At 40.4% G+C, this 19,778-nt stretch overlaps 3 protein-coding genes across 3 annotated transcripts in view; 1 reads left to right on the top strand and 2 right to left on the bottom strand.

The window, feature by feature from the left end:
- Positions 1 to 288: 288 nt before the first annotated feature.
- Positions 289 to 1,858, bottom strand: CBG22316 (the record flags this gene model as incomplete). Its single annotated transcript, XM_002647120.1, has 6 exons — positions 289 to 380; positions 492 to 607; positions 667 to 966; positions 1,018 to 1,172; positions 1,515 to 1,711; positions 1,756 to 1,858. 6 exons carry the CDS (start codon positions 1,856 to 1,858, stop codon positions 289 to 291), a joined length of 963 nt encoding a protein of 320 aa, XP_002647166.1.
- A 4,960-nt stretch (positions 1,859 to 6,818) lies between these two features.
- The window catches only part of CBG22314, a gene marked incomplete at both ends in the record, with an annotated part of 14,389 nt that continues 1,429 nt past the window's right edge, over positions 6,819 to 19,778 (bottom strand). Inside the window, 8 exons of the mRNA XM_002647118.1 lie at positions 6,819 to 7,116; positions 7,240 to 7,408; positions 7,460 to 7,688; positions 8,846 to 9,099; positions 9,147 to 9,310; positions 18,050 to 18,280; positions 18,689 to 18,841; positions 19,175 to 19,251. Of these exons, the coding sequence (XP_002647164.1) occupies positions 6,819 to 7,116; positions 7,240 to 7,408; positions 7,460 to 7,688; positions 8,846 to 9,099; positions 9,147 to 9,310; positions 18,050 to 18,280; positions 18,689 to 18,841; positions 19,175 to 19,251 (1,575 nt within the window). The remainder of the gene's footprint in view (positions 7,117 to 7,239; positions 7,409 to 7,459; positions 7,689 to 8,845; positions 9,100 to 9,146; positions 9,311 to 18,049; positions 18,281 to 18,688; positions 18,842 to 19,174; positions 19,252 to 19,778) is intronic.
- CBG22315 lies at positions 7,760 to 8,828 on the top strand (the record flags this gene model as incomplete). Its single annotated transcript, XM_002647119.1, is given in 5 exon segments — positions 7,760 to 7,839; positions 7,884 to 8,037; positions 8,040 to 8,375; positions 8,430 to 8,526; positions 8,569 to 8,828. Coding segments are annotated over 5 exon segments (927 nt in total), but the record flags the coding sequence as incomplete, so codon positions are not given.

The following is a 19,778-nucleotide window of genomic DNA, read 5'->3' as shown; positions in this document are numbered from 1 at the left end:
TCATTATGTTCTTGGAAGAATATGAATGAGGATAGAAAGGAAAAAAAAGGAGGGAAATGATCGTGATGCTTGTACAAACACTGTAAAGCCTTGTGATATGAGGGAGGGACCTCTAGAAAAAGAATACGGATAAAACACTTTGTGAAGATGTTGGTGAGAATTTGTGAAAAAAGGAAAAGGATGTTGATCATATTGGAGCACGGAACGAACATAGAAAAAGACCCGAAATATGGCATAGAGAATGGATTGGAGGCGCGGGTTATGAATTATTATCAAAATAATCGTCGTCTAAACATCAAGAAGCTCCTTCTTTTCCGACTTGGCCACACTTTCCGACGAGTTGCTGTACTCGTTGTCCTCCAGGAGGGCGTCCAAACGATCTGCAATTTGAATCTTAAGAGCTGAGAACAAATTAGTTCCTGAATAATTTCTAGATACTCCGTCTTTCAACAAGGGATGTAAAACAATTCAGAATAAATTGAATAAATTACCTTGGGAAACAACAGATGAGAGCAAGAATCCATCAGAGTGCAAAATACGGAGAAGTAAACTGACGTTGATGACGGCGAAACAGAAGCCTCCACCGAAAGCGATGCACTTGTAGACGCTGTAAAAGGACAAAGGATAGAAAACAAAAGTTGAGAAAAAGAAATTGAATAAACTAACAAGTGAATGTGATCATAGTTCACCCAGGCCCATCCGAAGAGGAAGAATTGAACGAATCCACGGAAAATGATGAAACTGAACAGATTCAAATACGATATAACTTTCGAGAATCCAATCATCGAAGTGGTGGACAATTTGGAAATGTGAAGGATTGATCTGGTGTGTAGGAAGATTGAAGAGACCTCCATGAGCATTGCCCAGTAGGCGTATAAGAGAAATTTCTTGGAAAGTACAGCAGTAGAAAGTACATAAATGGAGGCAACATGATGGAAAAGAAGTACACCAGTTGAAATGGAAAGTCTGAAAAATAGGATTTAGAAGATTTGATTGTTGCAAAGGAGGTCAACTCACTTATCATTCAAAACAAGATCGATTCCATCGTAGAAAAAGTATCCGATTGAAAGAGTGATTATTTGTGAGTCGAGATAAGAGTAATAATGAAGTGGAGCAGCGAACATCAACTTTGTATTATAGCAGAAGAAGGCAAACAGATAGAGACCCGAGATCTGAAATTACATTCCCTCATTATAAAGTCTATTTGGTCAATGATCTTCCAGTATATTCCTCATCCCAAAGACACCTATTCTTTCTATTTCCTGGTATTCCTATTCTTCTTCTTATTTTCTGAATTAGCATGTAAATGAACATGGGACGGCTTTTGCACCACAACGTCATGTTGGTTCATTGGATTTTGTTGTCTCTCTCTTCTCTCTTTTACAGACTCCTCGCGGACCTCTTTTCTCAAATTTCACATCACTTTCAAAAGTTTCTCAAGCAACTGCTCAAAAATTAATGAAAGAAAGATCAGCCATCTGTATTTACGTCACAAAAAGAAGGAGAGTACCTACCGTCGAATGAATGAGGGAAGTCGTCAGATTCAGAAGACGTTTTCTTTTAATTCCTTCTTGCCAGCTCAACCAGCAGTTGTATTGAACACATGCATAAACAGCGAACCAGAGCATTGTGTAGAAAACGACTGTTGGTAGAAAGATGGAGTTGATGAATCCCCAGTACGAAGGTGCGTAGAGTTCAGCACCAACAGCACCTGAATATTTTGACAGTTGCAGAAAATTCAGAGTGAAAACTCACTTGGCACTCCTACATCCGAGTTGTTGTCGACTGTGAATAAGTGAAATGGTGCCGATTGAATACGGTTTAATCCCTCCTGCCACCTCGTCAGTGCCTCCGCCATTTTTGTGCTCGTCCGGCTAGAAAGAGGGTACATTTTGGAATGAACGACGATGGGAAAGATGAAGAATAGGGGAAAAGGAGGTGGGGTTAGGGCTCTAGGACACCCGAGAAGGGACAACGAGACGCAGAGAGCAGAAATTCGAATGGGAAGAAACATTTCTGTAGTTTGGACGGAAGGGTCCGTAGGGATGAAGACGTTCAGATTGAAGAGTAGAATTCATGAAAGATAGGGAAATATAATGAAAATTTAGAATTTTAAAAAAAGTTATGTTGGACAAACACAGTTTGCGCTAACTGAAGCGTCAAGAGGACGTCGAGAACGATTGACACAAAGAAAAGAAACGACAATTGTTCCAATGATCTTTGAACTCAATTCTTATCAAACGTTTGAAAAGGGACCATCTGAAATAGAAACTCCTACTTTTTTTTTGAATTTGTCAGTTGACGAGGCGCGGTGATTTTTCCGGAACGTTTTTTAAAATCAAAACTTTCCGCTCGAATGCAGACACGAAGCCGTAAGACTCGGCAGCTCAATGAAAAGCTTTTGCGTCGAGACCAACGCCTATTTGAAAAAATTAGCATTCGAGCGCATTTGAATGGCGTTCCGAAAAAATCGCAGTGATGAGGGGATGCCCATGAAAAAAAGCTTCTTGGGAAATTGTTTTTAATGTTAGATCTTTTCAATGAAAAAGGAATCGAATAACTATCATAATGGATGATAAAATTAACACTGTCCTGTTGATTGCCCTTACTTCTTCGAACTTTCTTTTTGTTTGTTAGAAAAAAACACAGTCGAATGATCAAAAACTAATGACGAGACGACGTCGCATTCTATATGAGAAAAGAGAACAAACGAGTGAAAAAAACAGGAAAACGGGAGGTGGTTGTGTCAGTTGCTAGTAATTTCGCTCGGATCAGTATTAAAATATCATAGTTGCAATGTTATTGTGAAATGCAGAAGCCTTTTTTTCAGAAATCAGGCGATGGAAAAAAAAAATCAAAACGAGAGAGATTGGAGTATCAGAAAAAGATGGGATGAGTCATTCATCGGCGGAAAAGTATTGCGAGCGTCGCGTCGCTCTCCCTCTCAATTCGTCATGTTGTCTCCGGCGCCCAGCAAAAAAGGATTGAGGTCGGAATCGGAAACTAGGCAGACTTTTCCTATTTTGGTTATACTGAATTAATGGTGTATGCCCCAGGAGGAGTTCCGTTCTTGCTGTACAACTATTTACAAGGTGCTGGCGTGTATCCCAAAAGAGACCGCAAGGAGAGTAAACTGATAAATCGGTCGAATGATAAATCGCGTTGGCGAACTCTAATATTTGTTCAGTAAATGAAAGGCCAAAATGTGGTAGACAACAAGCAGCGGGGAGAGTAATTTGAGAGGAAGTAATGATGAGCAGCAACACATATGATCGTAAAAGTTTGAAACGATTGTCATGGAATGTCAATGTGATACGCCCACTTCGGCTTGGAATGGGGTGATCGGACGGTTCGCCAGGTCGTCGGTCGCCTCCTCCTCGCAGACAGGCATGTGCGAAAAATTAGGGCGGCGCTGGGTGCCCAAACTGTGAACCACTATTATAAGATGAGGGATAGAGAGAGGGGAAATGTCGTGGAACCATTGAGCATTTGAGCAGCTGTCAGGGACAGCAGTGCAACACATACTTTACTCTGCGGCGGTAGCAAAGTTGGTGGGCGAAAAAAGCAAAGTTATTGGAGTAGAACTACAAATACGAATGCACACATTGAGGAGTTTTACAACATCAAAACAAGCAAATCACATGACATAACAGTTTTGCAAAGTACAGGGAACTGAAAAACTTAAAGAAACAGTGAAGCGTTGTAGGTGCAGGGAAAAGTATATGAAAAATAGAAAAATCTTGGGATACTTCCACATGAATAAATGACAGGAATAGTACAAAATATAAAGTACCACTTTGATTGTGTCCACATGCTAAGAACAGAAAGGCTTACGAATCTAATTGAATAACAAAGATAGCTATAGAGAGCCGATAGAAAAGAAGAGAAACTGAATTCGTCATTTTTGAGAGAGAAAAAGGATAAAAAACAAAAAAAGAGAAAAAGGAGAAAATAAAGCAAAATTCGGAAAAGATGCATTCGCATAGAGATGAAGAGATATTGAGAAGGAGGTGTTTTGGTGAGATTGAGGACGAGGATGATGAAGAAACATACGGCAGATGGCACAGGGCTCAGCCGTAATTGCGGGTTTATGTGAAATATAGGGGAACCACTTTGTTTACGTGATACGGCAACATCCCTATTCGGAATCTCTCAACCGTTAGAATGAGATTGAATTGTTTGGAGAAGAGGAAAACGGCTCAAAGAGTCACGAGAGGAATGTATTTCACAACATAGTAATATGTCAAACGTGATAGAAATTTCGTCAGAGTTTCCCACGAACTGAAAAAAAAATGGGCGTTTTCAAGCCGAAAACAGGAGAATTCCTATTTATACAATTGAAAACGCAAGATAAAATAAACCCGCAAAAAAGCTACCGTAGTAAAAATTAAAGGCTCACAGACAGAAATAAGAAACTTTTGTATTTTCGGTGCGAGACCATTTGAAAAAATCTTTTAAAGGTGGTTCATTCTGGCTTCTGTGAAAGGTTAGCTGAAGTATTTGCATTTCCCGGTGATCACCAGAAAAGCTATTTATGAAACTCTTCATAAGAAACGATTTTGGACTTTTCAAAATTTTCAAAAATCGATAAGACGACGGGGAGGCGGAGAGCAAGAAGTATACGAAAAAGTGCTCGCTCGCAACTGAGCACAGCTGATTATTGAAGAGAAAATAAGAAGAGATTGGGTGTCTGCTTTTGGAAAGAAAATCTAAAACGACTGGGAAGACGAAAACAATGGTTTTTCGTCGGCGCCGCGCGCGCGAGTGCTTAGAAAAGACGGACAGTAAGAGAAGGCGCTGATCCTATCGGGTCGATTTGAAGAGATAACGTGGATTTTTTTCCTACGATGTCGAGTTTCAGCCTGCTTGTCCTTCACCAGACAGGTAGAAAAGATATCTGCGCAAAGAAGGAATTCGCTTTTTGAGAAATTTTCTGCCGCTTCCAGTTTCATATAGACCGACTAAACGAATTTCTAAGGGTATTTCAGCGGAATTGCTGAGGAACACAACAAAAGAAGACGTCAATTCTTTTCGGTAACCACTAGTGGTAAACCGGTTCTGCTTTACCAGGTATTTGACAAGGAACTTGTACAAGTCAGGATATGTTTTTTTTTTTGCTGCAATAATGTATTTAATAATAAAAACTTCATTTTAATTTTGACAAAGGATACATTTACATGAATAAATACTCGCTCAATATGGGGTTCGAGAACTGAAATCGTATTCTCTTATTTTAAGAGACAAGAGAGAAAAGGCGGGAACTGAAACAAACGAGAAGGATTTTGAGAAGACCCGTTTTGCCTCGTTTTGGGCATAAGTGAAATAGAAATATCACATTTGGATGCGAGAAATAATGAAAAGTGGTGAGTAAAAGAATGGGAAATTCTTAAATAAGAGATGGAATATATCACACCGGATACCAAAAAATTCACAGAGAAGAACATATGACCATAGAATTCGGGTAAGCTGACATAATTGGGAGGGGCAACGGATACCTAGAACAAAGTAAAATACAGAAAAATCTTAAATCATCAAAACTAAATATTCTAGACAATCGTCGCTGTCTTCTGCTGTTGCGATGCATTTGACCGTGGCTGTGACTGCTGCTGCTGTTGTTGTTGTTTGTAATAGGACAATAATGCTTCCATTTGAGGATTTGTCGACAATTTTCCACTTGGTGGAGTTATTCCATTCGAAAGTGGCGATTGAATTGAAGACGAGTACGGTGGCAGAGATCCACGTGGCAAATGTGTGACACGAGCGACAGGCGGTGGAGGTTGAAACCGAGGAAGTTCGGATGATGAATATGGTTTTCTGAAAAAAAAACATGTTTGAAAACTATTTTTGATTAGGGTCAAAGTATGTCTATCATTGTCATAAAAAACATATCAGCAGTTTATCTTCGTTAAATCACACATTGGTTTTTCCCCTATCATCATCTTCATATGAAGAATTCATGTTTACAACAATAATTCAACACGAAAATCTAAAAACCAAAACACTCCTCACCCAGACAAGACTACGGTAGCCACTGGTGTTGCAACAGGGAACGTCGTGATACGAGTGGTAACATTTTGTCGAAGGATATCATCGGGGCATCCGCTCGACATCCGTCCTCCATTGCTTTTCGAGTATCGTCGATCCAAACTCGCAGTGGCGAATCCAGCCTGGCATGAAATGGACGAAGTCAGACGGCGGACATTCATAAGATGTCCAGGTAGATCCATTGTTGGCGTCGAGTCTTCTTCGTCCTCGTAATCGTACTCTCTGAATTTCTGAGCCGCGTCGTTCAATGGAACTGAATACGTGGAAGTTCTTCCATTTGCACCATTATCCGAACTTATCGAATGTGCAGATTGTGCTCGTTTTCGTTGAGTATGCTCATCCTGGAAATATGTCTGGATTAGTAAACAATTTATTCAAAAGCCAGTAATACCTGAATTGTTGGGTAGTGTGCTTGACGATAGCTGCTTCGGTAGGATGTGGATCGGTAGCCAACGTTTTCGTAGCTGAAATTTTAACGCTTAAAAAATTTCTAAAAAATGGGAAGGGCTTTTGATAGATACTAAAATTCAAATAAAATTTGGATTCATGCTCCGTGGTATGGTTAACTGGCGATCTAGATTTTTTATATGTTCTTAATCAGCTGTACGAGTTGGGTCAATAGTGTAATCGTCTTTCTTTTTAGAAACAATGTTAGTAAAAACGAATCAGTGCAGAAGGGCGAAAATAAAATTTATTATTAAATTATTATCTAGATCTGCACATGCCTAGAAACAAAAAGAAGTGAAACATATAGGTTTATAAGCTGACAACATTCAATAATTGGTCCTGATTTTCTTTAGGACCGGATAGTAATCAGTCAACACACGAGACCCGTTAGATGAGGCTTTGCCACGTGGCACAGTTGGTACTAACAGTGGATTTGTCGATGGAATCGCATCACAGAGCATTGGATTGTCTAGCTGATCGTCGAACGGCGTCGTTTGTTGTTGTTGTGATTTGCAGGATACTGGACGAGGTGGCAATCCAAGACCCATTGAATCAGATCCAGAACTTGTCGATGAGGAAGATACTCCAGAGTATCGTTGGGAAAGGGAGTGACGGGATATCGCGCTGAAAAGGGGTAAAATTAGGAAAGGAGAAGTAAGAAGAGTGAGAAGGTAGATTGAGGGATGATTTGAAGGGAAGAATCACACTCTGCTATTTTGTCTCTATTCTGATCCACTGATTACATACCTCGGTGCTCTTCTGGATACTCTTTCATCCACATTTTCATCGAATTCATCCTTTTCATCATCCAACTCGTTTCTCAGATCGGGTACAGAGCCACGTGGAGTTGTAGGACAGCTCTTCGTCATCGCCATAGTGAGCATAGGACCACAAGAGTTTGATGCGGACCAAGAATCTGAAAAAGGCAAACTAATGAAGAGACCAGTCTCTCAAAAATTAATCTTACTGCTACTATCACTTGTGAGGCTACTGATATCAGGTTTACTCGCTGATTGCCGAATACTTTGAAGACCTTGTTCCAGTCGGCTCAGTTTCTGTTTTGCCGCTAGTAAATCTTTTTGTCTCTTCTTCCGCACTGATTTATTCATAGTTTTGTCTGTTGCTAATCGAGAAGCAGCCGCCACGATCCTTCGGTGCAATTCGACATCAGTCTCCATTTGACTCACTTTGTCATCCTGAAATTACAAACGTGAAACATGCGCGGTTCATGAAACGGGGGCCTGACTAATCTTATTTCATGGGTTCATCGCTGTGCAAGAATCTCTTTTATTTTGTTCTATTCGATACTATTCGAGAGAGAATGACTTCTACCGTCAAACGTGTTGAGTGAGTTTCGAATTGAGAAAATTTATAGTTTTTTTCTCTAACAGAGAAAAGGAGCAGCCCAAATCAATTGGCGCCATCATCTGGGCAGAATGTGAGAAGATCATGCTGAGAGTGTTCGATACAAGACCTCTTCCTGTTGATTTTCCACGAAACCTTCTCATGGAGTACTGTATCATCATTCCACAAGTTTTACATAGTTTTCATTCAGACTCTATGTGGCTCGAACTATTCTTTTCGCCTCATTTACTTTGGGAATCCGAACAGGAGGGCTCTCGATTTTCCACTATCCCCTTCGTGAAGTTTTTGGACGTTTCATCGTCTTCACCTTCACCTACTTGTTCCTTCCACTCGTTGGAGCTAACATTGCAGTTCTTTTCAAGAAAGAAAAACTCACAATTTATGAGTATCGAGTGACAATGATCGTTTGGGCATTCTTATGTGGAGTCTTCTCGATGATCACTAATATTCACTACTCGTTGGCTGATTATGGACCACCTAACTACTTCATGCCCGTCATCGTTGGACTAACTGCTCATGTACTGAACTGATAGATATAGTTTCACATGAAACGTTAATTTTCAAATTTCCAGATGATCGGAAACAATTTCGACAACAATAGAAAAGCTCTCGTGGGAGTGAGTGTTGGAAGTGCTGCTGTTGTTTCTCTCAGCATGCTCCTCCTGACTGGTAAGTCCAACTCATTAGAATTGATAAATCCAACATTTTCAGGAGGAGTTTCGTTTGGATCATTTTTTTCTCTTTTCCTATGCAGTATCAATGCTATCGTGGCCCTCCAATGCATGATCTACGATTTGGTTGAGGATGGACCAGGTGCCAGCTCCAATTCTTCTTTCACCCATGTTGTCGGCGTCATTCTAATTATGCTCAACTTCCTGATCGTCGTTCGTCTCACAGGAACCTACGTAGAAGATCCAAACACTAATGATGTGGCCCGAGCTAATCCTATTTATGCCGCACTTTCTGCTTAAATGAATAAAATATTTACCTTGTCTATTTTAATCAGTTCATCAGGAATCGAATAAGCCGTTCCAACCCTTCGCTTCAGTCGTGGGAAATCGTCTCCCGGGAGAACGACCTCGTTTATTTCAATCGGCATCTCTCCGGTTATGTCACCTTCCTGAACGCATACTTCTTTCAATTCCTGCATTTTTTGACGAAGCCTTGCTTCGAGATCTGCTTTTTTTGTTTTCAGCATTCCGCATCTTTCCAAATCCCTTTGAAACTCTTCCGTTGATTTGTCTGAAAATGAAAATTTGAATTAGTTGAAATTATGACCGAGTTCTTACTATGAAGAGTTTCGCTCATGTCTGGAACATCAGGAGGTAGAGATTCGGAGGTTTGTGTTGATATTGGCTTATTGAGAGATATCACAGGAGGAAGACTCGATGTACTTCCATCGCCAATCTTCGCCGACGGCATTGTGCCGATCGACGAGCTCGAGTGTAGGGAACTTAAAATTATAGGGATTGTATTCGGTTTTTTTCCCAAAAAAAAAACAAACCTCAATGAAGGCAAACTGGATCCTAATGAACTGCTGCTAGTCAATCGATTCAGCTTCTCAGTAAGCTCCTGGTGATCGACGACAGCGTTGCGTGAATGGTGTCCTTTCTGTAGAGAATAGGTGTCAATAAGTAGCTCAAGAACAGCTTGTTTGAATGCATGAACTCGTATGGACATGATTGGGGGTTCAATGACTACAGGTCTTAATAGAAAGGAGGGAGATGTTTGAAGAGTGGGCGTGGCTTAATGAATGAGGGCAAGAAAGGGGGAAGAGCTGAAGAAAGGGCAGGAGGCGTGGCCAAGAAAAGAAGGTGATAAATGAGCTGGAGACTCTCCAATGGAGAAGCTGACTAAGTTTGAATGGTTTGAAAAAATGCTACAAAAATCAGGAAACAATTTCGATAAGAATGAGCGAGAATGAACAAAGTGAAGTGAATGAACAGTAAATACCCAGTTTCGGTAAATGCATTATCATGTTTATTTGCCTTGATCATCTTCATTGACTAAAGTGTTGTTATGTCCAAATTCAACTGGACTGTCTTTAAAGTACAGTAGTCTTATAAGCACAAACTTCTTGTTATTTGGAAAATTCAAAAAACACCGGTATAGACATAAAGAGAGACCCTGGTACCACCCGAAACAAAACATCGCGGGCGCCTCTAACCATAACAAAGTGCCCCTACAAATTCAAAATCTTCTTCCTTCTTATCCTTCTTCGGTTATTCTTGTCTAGTAATGACTTGGCTGTGAAAAAGATTGGCGGACCGGATTAACGGGATGAGCTCTTGCGTGCCTCTTCCTGTATTTCTGTGTGTACTGTGGCGACAGGTGTGAGTGTCCCACGGGAGAGCGAGCGAGAGACTCTATATTCAAATTATGAAAGAGCTTACGGGCAGACGAGTGCCAAGAAGTAGAGAAAGACTGCTGACAGGTGGTAACATCATAGATTTAGCGCAAGCCATGACATGGTTAATAAAATAAACAGAAGCCCTAGAATGCGGTGGGAAGAGAGAGAGAGAGAGAGACGAAAACAGAAAAAATAAATAGGATGATGATGTGTTTTCGAGAAAGTAACTGACTGATCTGATATAATTAGAGTGAGAGAAGATCGGAATGACCTCCATGCCAATTTTGAATCATCATCTGACCACACCCAAGATTTTGTTTTTTGGCTACGGTTAATTGCCTCTGTCCAGAAAGAAAACAGCTCGATGACAAGTCGATTAACACGAGAAGGCATGTCATCAGGTAGCAGGTGGATCAACCAACGCCAGCACTTAAAAGAGACTTGGAAGATGTGGAAGAATTCTCAGAAGGAATGTGTTGCGTGAAGCTTGAGTAGCTCATTTGATAGGCTCCAACGGTCAAAATGGGGGCTAATGGGGGATCAGGTAGAGTGAATCTCACATTTGTTTTCACACGCAATCTGATTTCTGTTACCCAAAATAATACTATCCATAATTAGCATAAACAAGAGAATAATGGGAATATGATTGCGTCGTGGTACTCCCCAAATTAGGAAAGCGGTTATGAGATTCAATTCTACCATAGAGTTCAAGACAGGATGATACTTCCTCCCTGTTGTAATTCCTAGCAGGAGACCGCCAATTCCATCAAAAGGACCCCGACAGACATTTGATACTAGTCTACTGTAACAGATGAAGATACGAACGGGGTGGCCATATTGCACCACGCCGTCGTGGAACGCCGGGGCAATAAAATATAATTTCTCGATGCAAAGACAAAGAGAACCACAAAATTCATGGGAGCATTGAATGGCGGCGGTGGTCAGATGGATGATATTTTGAATATCTATAAAATCTATCACGATGCTGCATCAAATTTCAGTGGTACATATTTTTTGGAGAAGAAGAAGAAAAATCATACGCAATAAGAGACATAGACGAATAGAAAAGAGCCATTTGAAATCAAATCAATCTTCAGCATACACACGCTGATCGTTTCAGGAACAAAAAAACACATAAAACTCGGGAAAAACACATCGTGAAGGAGAACAAAGTGGTAGTGTGTGGGGGAATGTTGGCTTCGAAGCAATAGGAAATAAATTATAAAGATACAGAGAAAAAAGAAGAGTACGATAGAAGATGTTCACAGTTCTTCGAAAAAGTGTGAAGCAGCCAACAAACGTCTTCTCATCTTCACCACATTCTAGATACCGATTCTCGACGACAAAAATGTGTTGACTAGACCCAATTCGTCGCCTAACACCATCTCCGTACTCGTCCCTCCCCATGGGAGCCACGAAATTCAGAGTGGACACTAACTGCCATTGGAGCAGCGTCTCGTTTTTTTCGGGAACGAGTGGAAGGAAGAAAAAGTAACTGGTTGCCGGAAAAAGAAACAAATGAGTGGACCAAAGAACGATTCATTCTTTCTAGAACCGAATGGAACGGAGAAGAGTGGAAATTTGGAATCTGAGAGAAAAGGACGGTATTAGATAGTCATCTGTGAACGGTCTTGATAGAACATCTCCTCTCGTCAGCTTATTGTTTTCGATCTCGCCGTCCCTCATAAAACATATGAAATGGGATGCGCAGGAATGAAAATAGGACCTCCACCGCTCTTGGCACTTGTTGGTAACATGATAGCAATGTACTTGTGACCCGATTATACACTTTGCTCCTCCAGTTCAACGAAATAATGGGAAACGAGATCAAGAGAGAAACGTACAGTAAGGCTTTTTCACAGGCATTATAGGATTTACACTTTATCGCCAAAGTCGGGTTTTACGATTGGGTATAAAAACGAACATTGGAAGAAGAGGAAGGAGAAAATAGAGGGAGATTGTCAAGAGGAAAATTGAATTTCAAGAGGCACATTTCAGTGAAGTTATGAGCAATAGAAAAAAGTTTATCTGCGAGGGAAAAGTGGCAGTAGTAGGTAATTTTTACAGAAGTGATGGCTACTCAATGGTGAGTAAAAAGAAAGAAAAGGAATGCAAAATAAAAGAAAATAGGAGAAAAGACATTGACGGGGTAAAAGTGTTAATGTCATTTCCGGAATTGACGGAATTCGGACGGGAAAAAGGACCACTAGAACCACAACCTACTTTCGACCGATTATAGTACTATTCGGGGAGGAATAAATATATTGAAATGGGGTTTACTACTGCATCTTTCTCTCTCCGAAAACCTTCTTAGGCTATGTGTTTACTTGGGTTTAGCGCAGTGTCTCATAGTGTATTGTGTACAGTATTATTCAAGAAAGAGTCAAGAGGAGTGATGTTGAAAGTTGTCTTCTTGGTGGCTCATTTTATAATTAATGGATCCTAGGCAACTATAATATACTATCTAGTAACCGTATTGAGAAAATGAGATCGAGTGAGATTAGACTGATTAGAGATGAAAGAAGAATATCGGAAGGAGGAGGATGCGTGGGAAAGTGCGGTTCACCCGTCACCGATTAGCTGATAATTTACATTCGGTTGAGTGCGAATCGGATCAGGGAAAGGACGTTGATAGCGAAAAACCAGATTGCAACACAAATTGAAATTCGGAAGAAAATTTATAGAAAGAGAGAGAAATATCGTTGGCAAAATTCTTTATGAATTCGGGTATGAGTAGATGTCGAGACGGTTGTTGGATGAGTGATGCTTCTTGTCAAACGTAAAACCACCCTATACGACAGGCTCATCAGAAATTCAAACAAAACAAAACCAAATTTCGGTTTTTCAGACAATGACTTTTTTTGGGTAGAACATTTAGCGAATATAGAATAATCGAGACTAGATTTACAAATTGTAATTACAATCAGATTGTAAAGAATTCGAACAAGAAGAGTTGAGGAAAGAGATTGGGGAGCACATGCGGATAAAGAAGAAAACACGTGAAGGCTCCGGGAGCAGCCATCAGCGTGGGAATGAGAGCAAGGTGCAAGGGATGACGCCTGATAACAGGTCGTTTAGAAGGATGGCTAACGAGTGAAAGATCAATGGGTGGGGGAAGGAACGAAACATCTGAGAAGATGAGAACAGAGCAAAGAAAAACTATGGCACATTGAACAGTGGTGCATGGATGGAGACCCAATTGAAACATCTTGACATACCTGTAAATATCTGTGTCGATAGGCAGGTTTCTGCACAGCTTGCAGCACATCATCGTCCGTGTGCATTGAATGAAAAATGGTAGGAAAGACAACTGATGTACCGAATAATAAGCATCCACAGAGACGACACACTGGGAGAGCACAATCCCTTCTTTCTCTTTCTCTCACAGATTCCTTTCGAAATTCACTCGAAGTCTCGCGCACTGCGCTCCTCTCAATGTTCAGTGTTTACCGCCCTTCTTGTGCACCACCACCACCTTCAGGAGGAAGAGAGTGGACACAGGAACTCTCGCAACAAGTTGACGATTCGCAGAGAAGCCACAAAATATAGGTAACACAGGAGGAAAACACTGGTAGTAGTGAGAATGGTATTCGTTTGAGAAAAGGAAACGGATTTTCCGGAGACACAGTCGGAGAAACAGTCGCTGATCCGAGGAAAGAAACGCGCATGCGCGTTCTTTGCGAAAAGGTTAGACGTCCTTGTCTCTTCACAGCTACACACCCTTTCCGTCCTGTAGATCACCGGATATAGTCGAATTCATAAAACACAGCAACAACAGGAGAAACAGAATTCATAATTGAATCGGGATGCATCGCTGCGCAAAACGTTCGTTCGTTCCATCTCTCCAATTAGCCTTCGCCCTGAGTTTTGCCGCATGCCAAAACTACTTGCATTCCTTGATTGTTCCATTGTTCGCCATTTGTCCGACCCCGCTTTTATTTTAAGGTCATTTCACCCGCTGTGGTGCGCGCACGCCTTTTTTGCCCCGAACTTCTAACCGCGCCCATTTCGTGACAAAGATTTATACCGTACTACAAGGTCCTTGAATCTCCATCCTGGAACTTTCAGCCCAACCATCTCACATTGAAAACATGGCATACATTTGTAGAAAAAACGGTATTTCTTCTTTTACCGTAATTTTCATTCCAGGAGTGTTATTTGTCTATTTGGGTGGAAAATGAGACAATCCGCTTAACAACTCTATTCTCTATCTTTGCCCCGAGATGATCAGGAATCTGTGGTTTTCCTTCAATACCATGGATGGATAGAGAGTACTACAACATTTGCAGAAAACAAAAATACATGTTTTTGATGTTGGGAGAGTTTCGGATTGCCACTACCCATCCATATATTTTGTTGAATGTGTGTGTGCTTTTCGAGTTGCGCGATGGATAGATGTCCTCATATTTTCAAGTGGCCAAGCGGCGACACTTTTTCGAGTGACTGATTCGAAATCGTCTATATATGAACTTCAAAGGGCATTCCTACAGAACTGAATGAGAGAATACTGTATATTCTGAATACAGAAAAAAGTCAGGGAAACATTAAGAATAAATCTTGCAGGGGAACTTGTAAAAAGATAAATTGTTAAAAGAATAGGGCAATTTCATTCATCAATCTGTTTGGAAAAATGATGACACAATACACCGTTGTATTTAGATGTTTGAGAAATGTGAACTACATATCGCAAACAGACAAACTACAACTAACCATATGATCAGAGATAGTAAGGCGGGGAGCCAAAGTGGGTAGAACTATAACTAAATCCTGCCCATTTTTTCTCGTACAAAAAACGGAACTCGAAATTACAAGGTTGGGGCCGCTTTCGGATGATGATGACACACGCCACACATTCTCCTACAATAACACAGGCGCCTCGACGACAAAAAAGGCGCCCGGGACTGACTGTTGAACAAATAGAAGCATCGGTGCGTAAAAAATTTTAAAAATAGTGTTCAAAATCGAGACGTTATGAGTTTAGTATTCGATTCCTGATGGGTGTGTGGATGTGAGATCGAACCACGTGGCAGCTCTGATGCTATTCATATGCAAACGAGGATGTCGTTTCAAGAAGTGTGGGCTGCCTGGTGGTCAACGAATCACAATGATGAAAAAAGTCAAGTTGTGAACCAAAAACAATGACAAAATGAGTGACAGATGAGGGAAACAGAAATGAGATCTAATAGACCAGCCACCACCACCACTAAGCAAGCAAAAAAAAAGAATTTGAGTCCCCCGGTTTCCGAGTTAGAGTGTGTAAAATGGCTGGTGACAAGTGGACCGCTGCTCCTTCTCCTTCGAGAGAAAAGCACTGAGAGGACCTCTGTGGTCATATATTTTTCATCAATCTCTTAGTTTGACTGCTGCTGGGCAGTTTCTCATACACTATGGAAAACAACAATCTACAAATATTTAGATGACACCACAAAAAAGAAGACAAGTGAACTGGAGAACGGAGAATGCAAATTTTTGTGATGGCCACCACACGATCATTTGTCACAATAGAAACCCAGGAAGACTACTGGAGAATAAGAGACGGAGATATAGGACGCCGCGGCTGGCTCTCACAGAAACAATGGCAGTAGATTTAGTAGAATAACTTCGAAGTATTTCGAAAAACCGTATAAGATCAGACTGTCAGGAATGAAGGGAAAAAAATAGGGCACGAAGTATGAGAGTGGAAAACTAAGAGCGTTTCCTCGTTGATAAATGCAGAAAAGAGTGTGAGATATGAGTCATTCAAACAAAGCAGAACAATAACAGACAATGACGATCACACTAGTGAGGAAGATATTATTTAGATATAGGAATTTTTTAGAATAAATGCAATAGACTAATTTTTAGAATAATTCAAAATTATCTATGTTTCACATTACAGTAGTCTTTCACTCTTTCACACCTTTCTATTGGGTGACTCAATCAATTAGATCACCCTCCTAAATCCGGCTACGCAACACCTTCGGTCCACTTCAAACGTCGCTCAACAGTAACCGATTAAGCGTATTGCATAAGTATTTTGCTGCGCGTACTAATATGAAGGGAAGTGTATTAAAATGAAGAAAAAAGGGGGGAGTGCTCTACTGCTCCCTCCAGCAACCTACAACGTCTCCAGGGGCAACAGGGTGATGAGTTCAAGGAAAGATGCGACGAAATGAATTATGACGTATGTCAGACGAAAAAAAAAGAGCCTTGTGGGGAAGCTGTTGCTCAGATACGACCAGTGTCCAGTTACTTTTGGCTCCTTTATGAGCAAAGAAATTGTTTTGCCCTATTCGCGTATTTGATTAGCAATTCAATCTTATGGCAATGTTTCCTGGCAACATATGAGAAAAGTAGATTGGAATGATATGGATAAAAACGTACAAAACACCTAAGAATCTGATGGGTGCAACTGACGAGATGGGAGAAGAAGCGCTGGAAGAGACAATTCGTATCACAAAGTATAACAACAAATCAGAAGAAAACAAAACGAAAGCAAAGTTTTTTGAGAGTGGAATTGTTGTGTTTGTCAACGAATGACTCATAGAAGGGCGCAACGCAAAAAGTGAAGCAGAATATTTCAAATTTCAAAAAAAATCTTAAAGTAGAAGTTAGACTAAAGTATAGGTATCATTTTCGTATAGCTTGAAGATACTTTTGCCGTCGTCGAAATACAACCTCTTCTGGCCACCCTCAACGACGACATCATCGTCCATTGAAATTTGTCACGCCTTCTGCGCAATAAAAAGAACGAAGGATGGAAAAAGTAAAGAGGAAGAAGAAGGTGGAAGATTAAAAGAAGGAAACGATATACCAATATACTCACCTTTTTCAGTTCCTTTCGTTCCAGAAAAAAACGATGTTGCGCTATTGCCGACATCCAAACTGTTCGACACACGAGAGGAGTTTGGCATGTGAATGGAAACAGAAGGACTCGTGGCTGCTGGTTGTTTGAACGACGACGTCCACACGATACTCTGGAAAATTGTAACATATTGGAGAAGAGCTTAGGCCGTATGTAGTTTGGGAGAAAATGCGATCTTCAGAACTCTCTTTTTTATTCCAAGAATTTGTTTTGTGGTTTTTGAAAATTTTGAACACGATGTATAGAATTTCTGGGTTATTTTTAAAAACTTCAGGCAGGAAAGACCTATTCAATGCATTACATTTCAATTCTCGCCAGAAATTAGTCGACGCGGGTACCAATTCGAATCGTATTTCATGTCGAAACAAGCAGCGCCCTACAAATGACCATACACACAGTCTCATTAATTATTTATTCGCGCCCAGTAGTGTCCTCACGGTTCCTTGTCTCTTTCTTCCTCCTGTCACATCTCATTTGAGCCGCTTTGATCATTTTTAAACTGGCACATACAAAAGATACACACACACACACACACACACACACGAGTGTCCGTTTAGGTACCACAATTCAAATGGGAAAAAGAAGGTCTTGTTGCCAGGTGACCTGTTACGAAGTTCATTGAATGTCCCTATTGGTTGGGTAATCAAAACATTATGTTTATCTTAAAGAAGCGCTTATTGGCCTATTGCTACCAGCGGTGTCTTGAAAAAGAAACTTTTCGAGTTGACGCAACTCGGCGCTTCTGTTGCGTTGACACAATGAGTACATAAAGGTGCAGTAATGGAGGTGTTTATGCACAGAGTATTCAAAAAATAAAGGGGATAATTGGATGAAGAGGAGACTTACTGTGTTGTCGGGTGGTTGAATGCTTCCGACAGCTGCCTGTCATTCATCAGAATCGCATCATCTGATACGTTCTCGCTACTTGCATTCCTGAAAACATTGAGGGCGTGGGAAAAGAAAAATTGATATTCAAATAATCCAGAAGAAAAACTCACTTCTTGGGTTCTCGGATTTCGATCGAAAACTTTTTGTCCCGATAGTACAAGTTATCTATCACTCTCCATGGATATGCCAGATATGGGGTTATGAGGTTCTGATGACGACTCCGCCTGTAGATATAGATTCCTTTGTATCCAATTGAGAGGATACATTTGTCGTTGTTCTCATTTAGTGCTTCATACATTCGATATCCGTAGGACTCGCTTTTTTCGGCTAATTTTATGAAGCTGAAAAGATGTGAAGATGATCTGATCTCGTTATGTTTTTATTGGTAGGAAAAAAACTGCCTTGCATGTGTTACTAAATGTGGCATTTAAGATACCGTATTTACCTTAACAGAAGCCGATCCAAACGGCAACTTTGAGCTCAATTGTCTCGATTTCTGTAAGAGATCATAAATTTGCCAACTGATAAATTATTCATCATATTATCACCAATATTTTTTTCAGCTGACAAAATTTTGATATCTTTCCCATGAATCGAGATAATTGAGCTCAAAGTTGACGGGTTGGGTGGGCTTCCTTTGGAGGTAATATGAAGCGAAAAACAAAACTTGGATATGGTTGACTGAAGAAATGGAATGTCTTATTCATGTTTACTTTTGTACGTTTCATCCATCCTATCTAGATCCTTACCTTATCATTCCTGTCCCAACAGGTAGCCGTCTATAATAGCGAAACTTCTCGAAAACTCTTCTTTCCACCTCACTCTGATCGGTTTTCAGGAGAATATAGGGTGGATGAGACATCGGCATAATTCGAGAAATCGCCTCTGCTGTGGTTTGTTCTCTGCAAAACACAAGAATGAAATGTCGTTAGAAGAACAGTTGTAAATTATCAGGTGGTGGGCGATAGGGGAAATAGTGTTAGGCGACCTTCGTGTGGGAATCATTGGGAGAAAATGAATTCGGACACAAAACGAAACGAGAGGAAATAAGAAGAACTAATAGAAACAAATCGGGAGAAAAGAGGGGTCGAATTGGCTTATTATTGTATGGAAACCACAATTTCAAGAGGATTCAGATTTCTCTCTTTTCGTGTCGATCTAATGGAAGACCTCAAAGAGATGCAGACCGGATCGGTGTGGGTTTGCAAAAGCTAAGGAAGAAAAAAAGCACTCACTGGCAATCGGGAACGAAGACAGACACCAGAATAGCAACCAGTTCGAAGTAATCCTCGCTAGCCACAAGCAATTCGTGCTGAAATAGTGGGCAAATACTCATTAGCTTGATGACTTAAACTGAAACGTTATCATAACTCTTATTACATTCCAACACCTCCTCATCATCTAAACATCATCTAATTACATTCGCTTCATAGGTTTAGTTTCTTCTTCTTCTACTTTTTCTTCTGATTTAACACGAACAGATGTTTAATCAAATTTATGACGTGGCATTTTGGGCATTCGCATCCTCTTCAACACTAGCTGAATCCAGCTTTTCTCACACCAATACAATCAACTTTCCCACTCCTCCATCTGTATCTTTTTTCGACGCTGTTATCACTATGATTATGCTAATAACCGCCCACGTCTTCTTCTTCTTATTTTAATTTTTTTCCCTTATACAAGCATGTTTATTCAATTTGAGAATTTTTCGTTTTTGCCATCACCTCCTTTTCAATGCCTTTCCAACTGGTTATTTTTTCTCTGCTTTTCATTTTTATGCCATCACCTTTTTATAGCTTTTTCTACATGTATTTTGGGAAAGGTCTGAAATTTGAAAAT

Source organism: Caenorhabditis briggsae, assembly GCF_000004555.2.
Source record: "Caenorhabditis briggsae complete genome, chrIV, whole genome shotgun sequence".
Classification (NCBI taxonomy): Eukaryota; Metazoa; Nematoda; class Chromadorea; order Rhabditida; family Rhabditidae; genus Caenorhabditis; species Caenorhabditis briggsae.
This window is presented reverse-complemented; position numbering and strand designations above follow the sequence as displayed.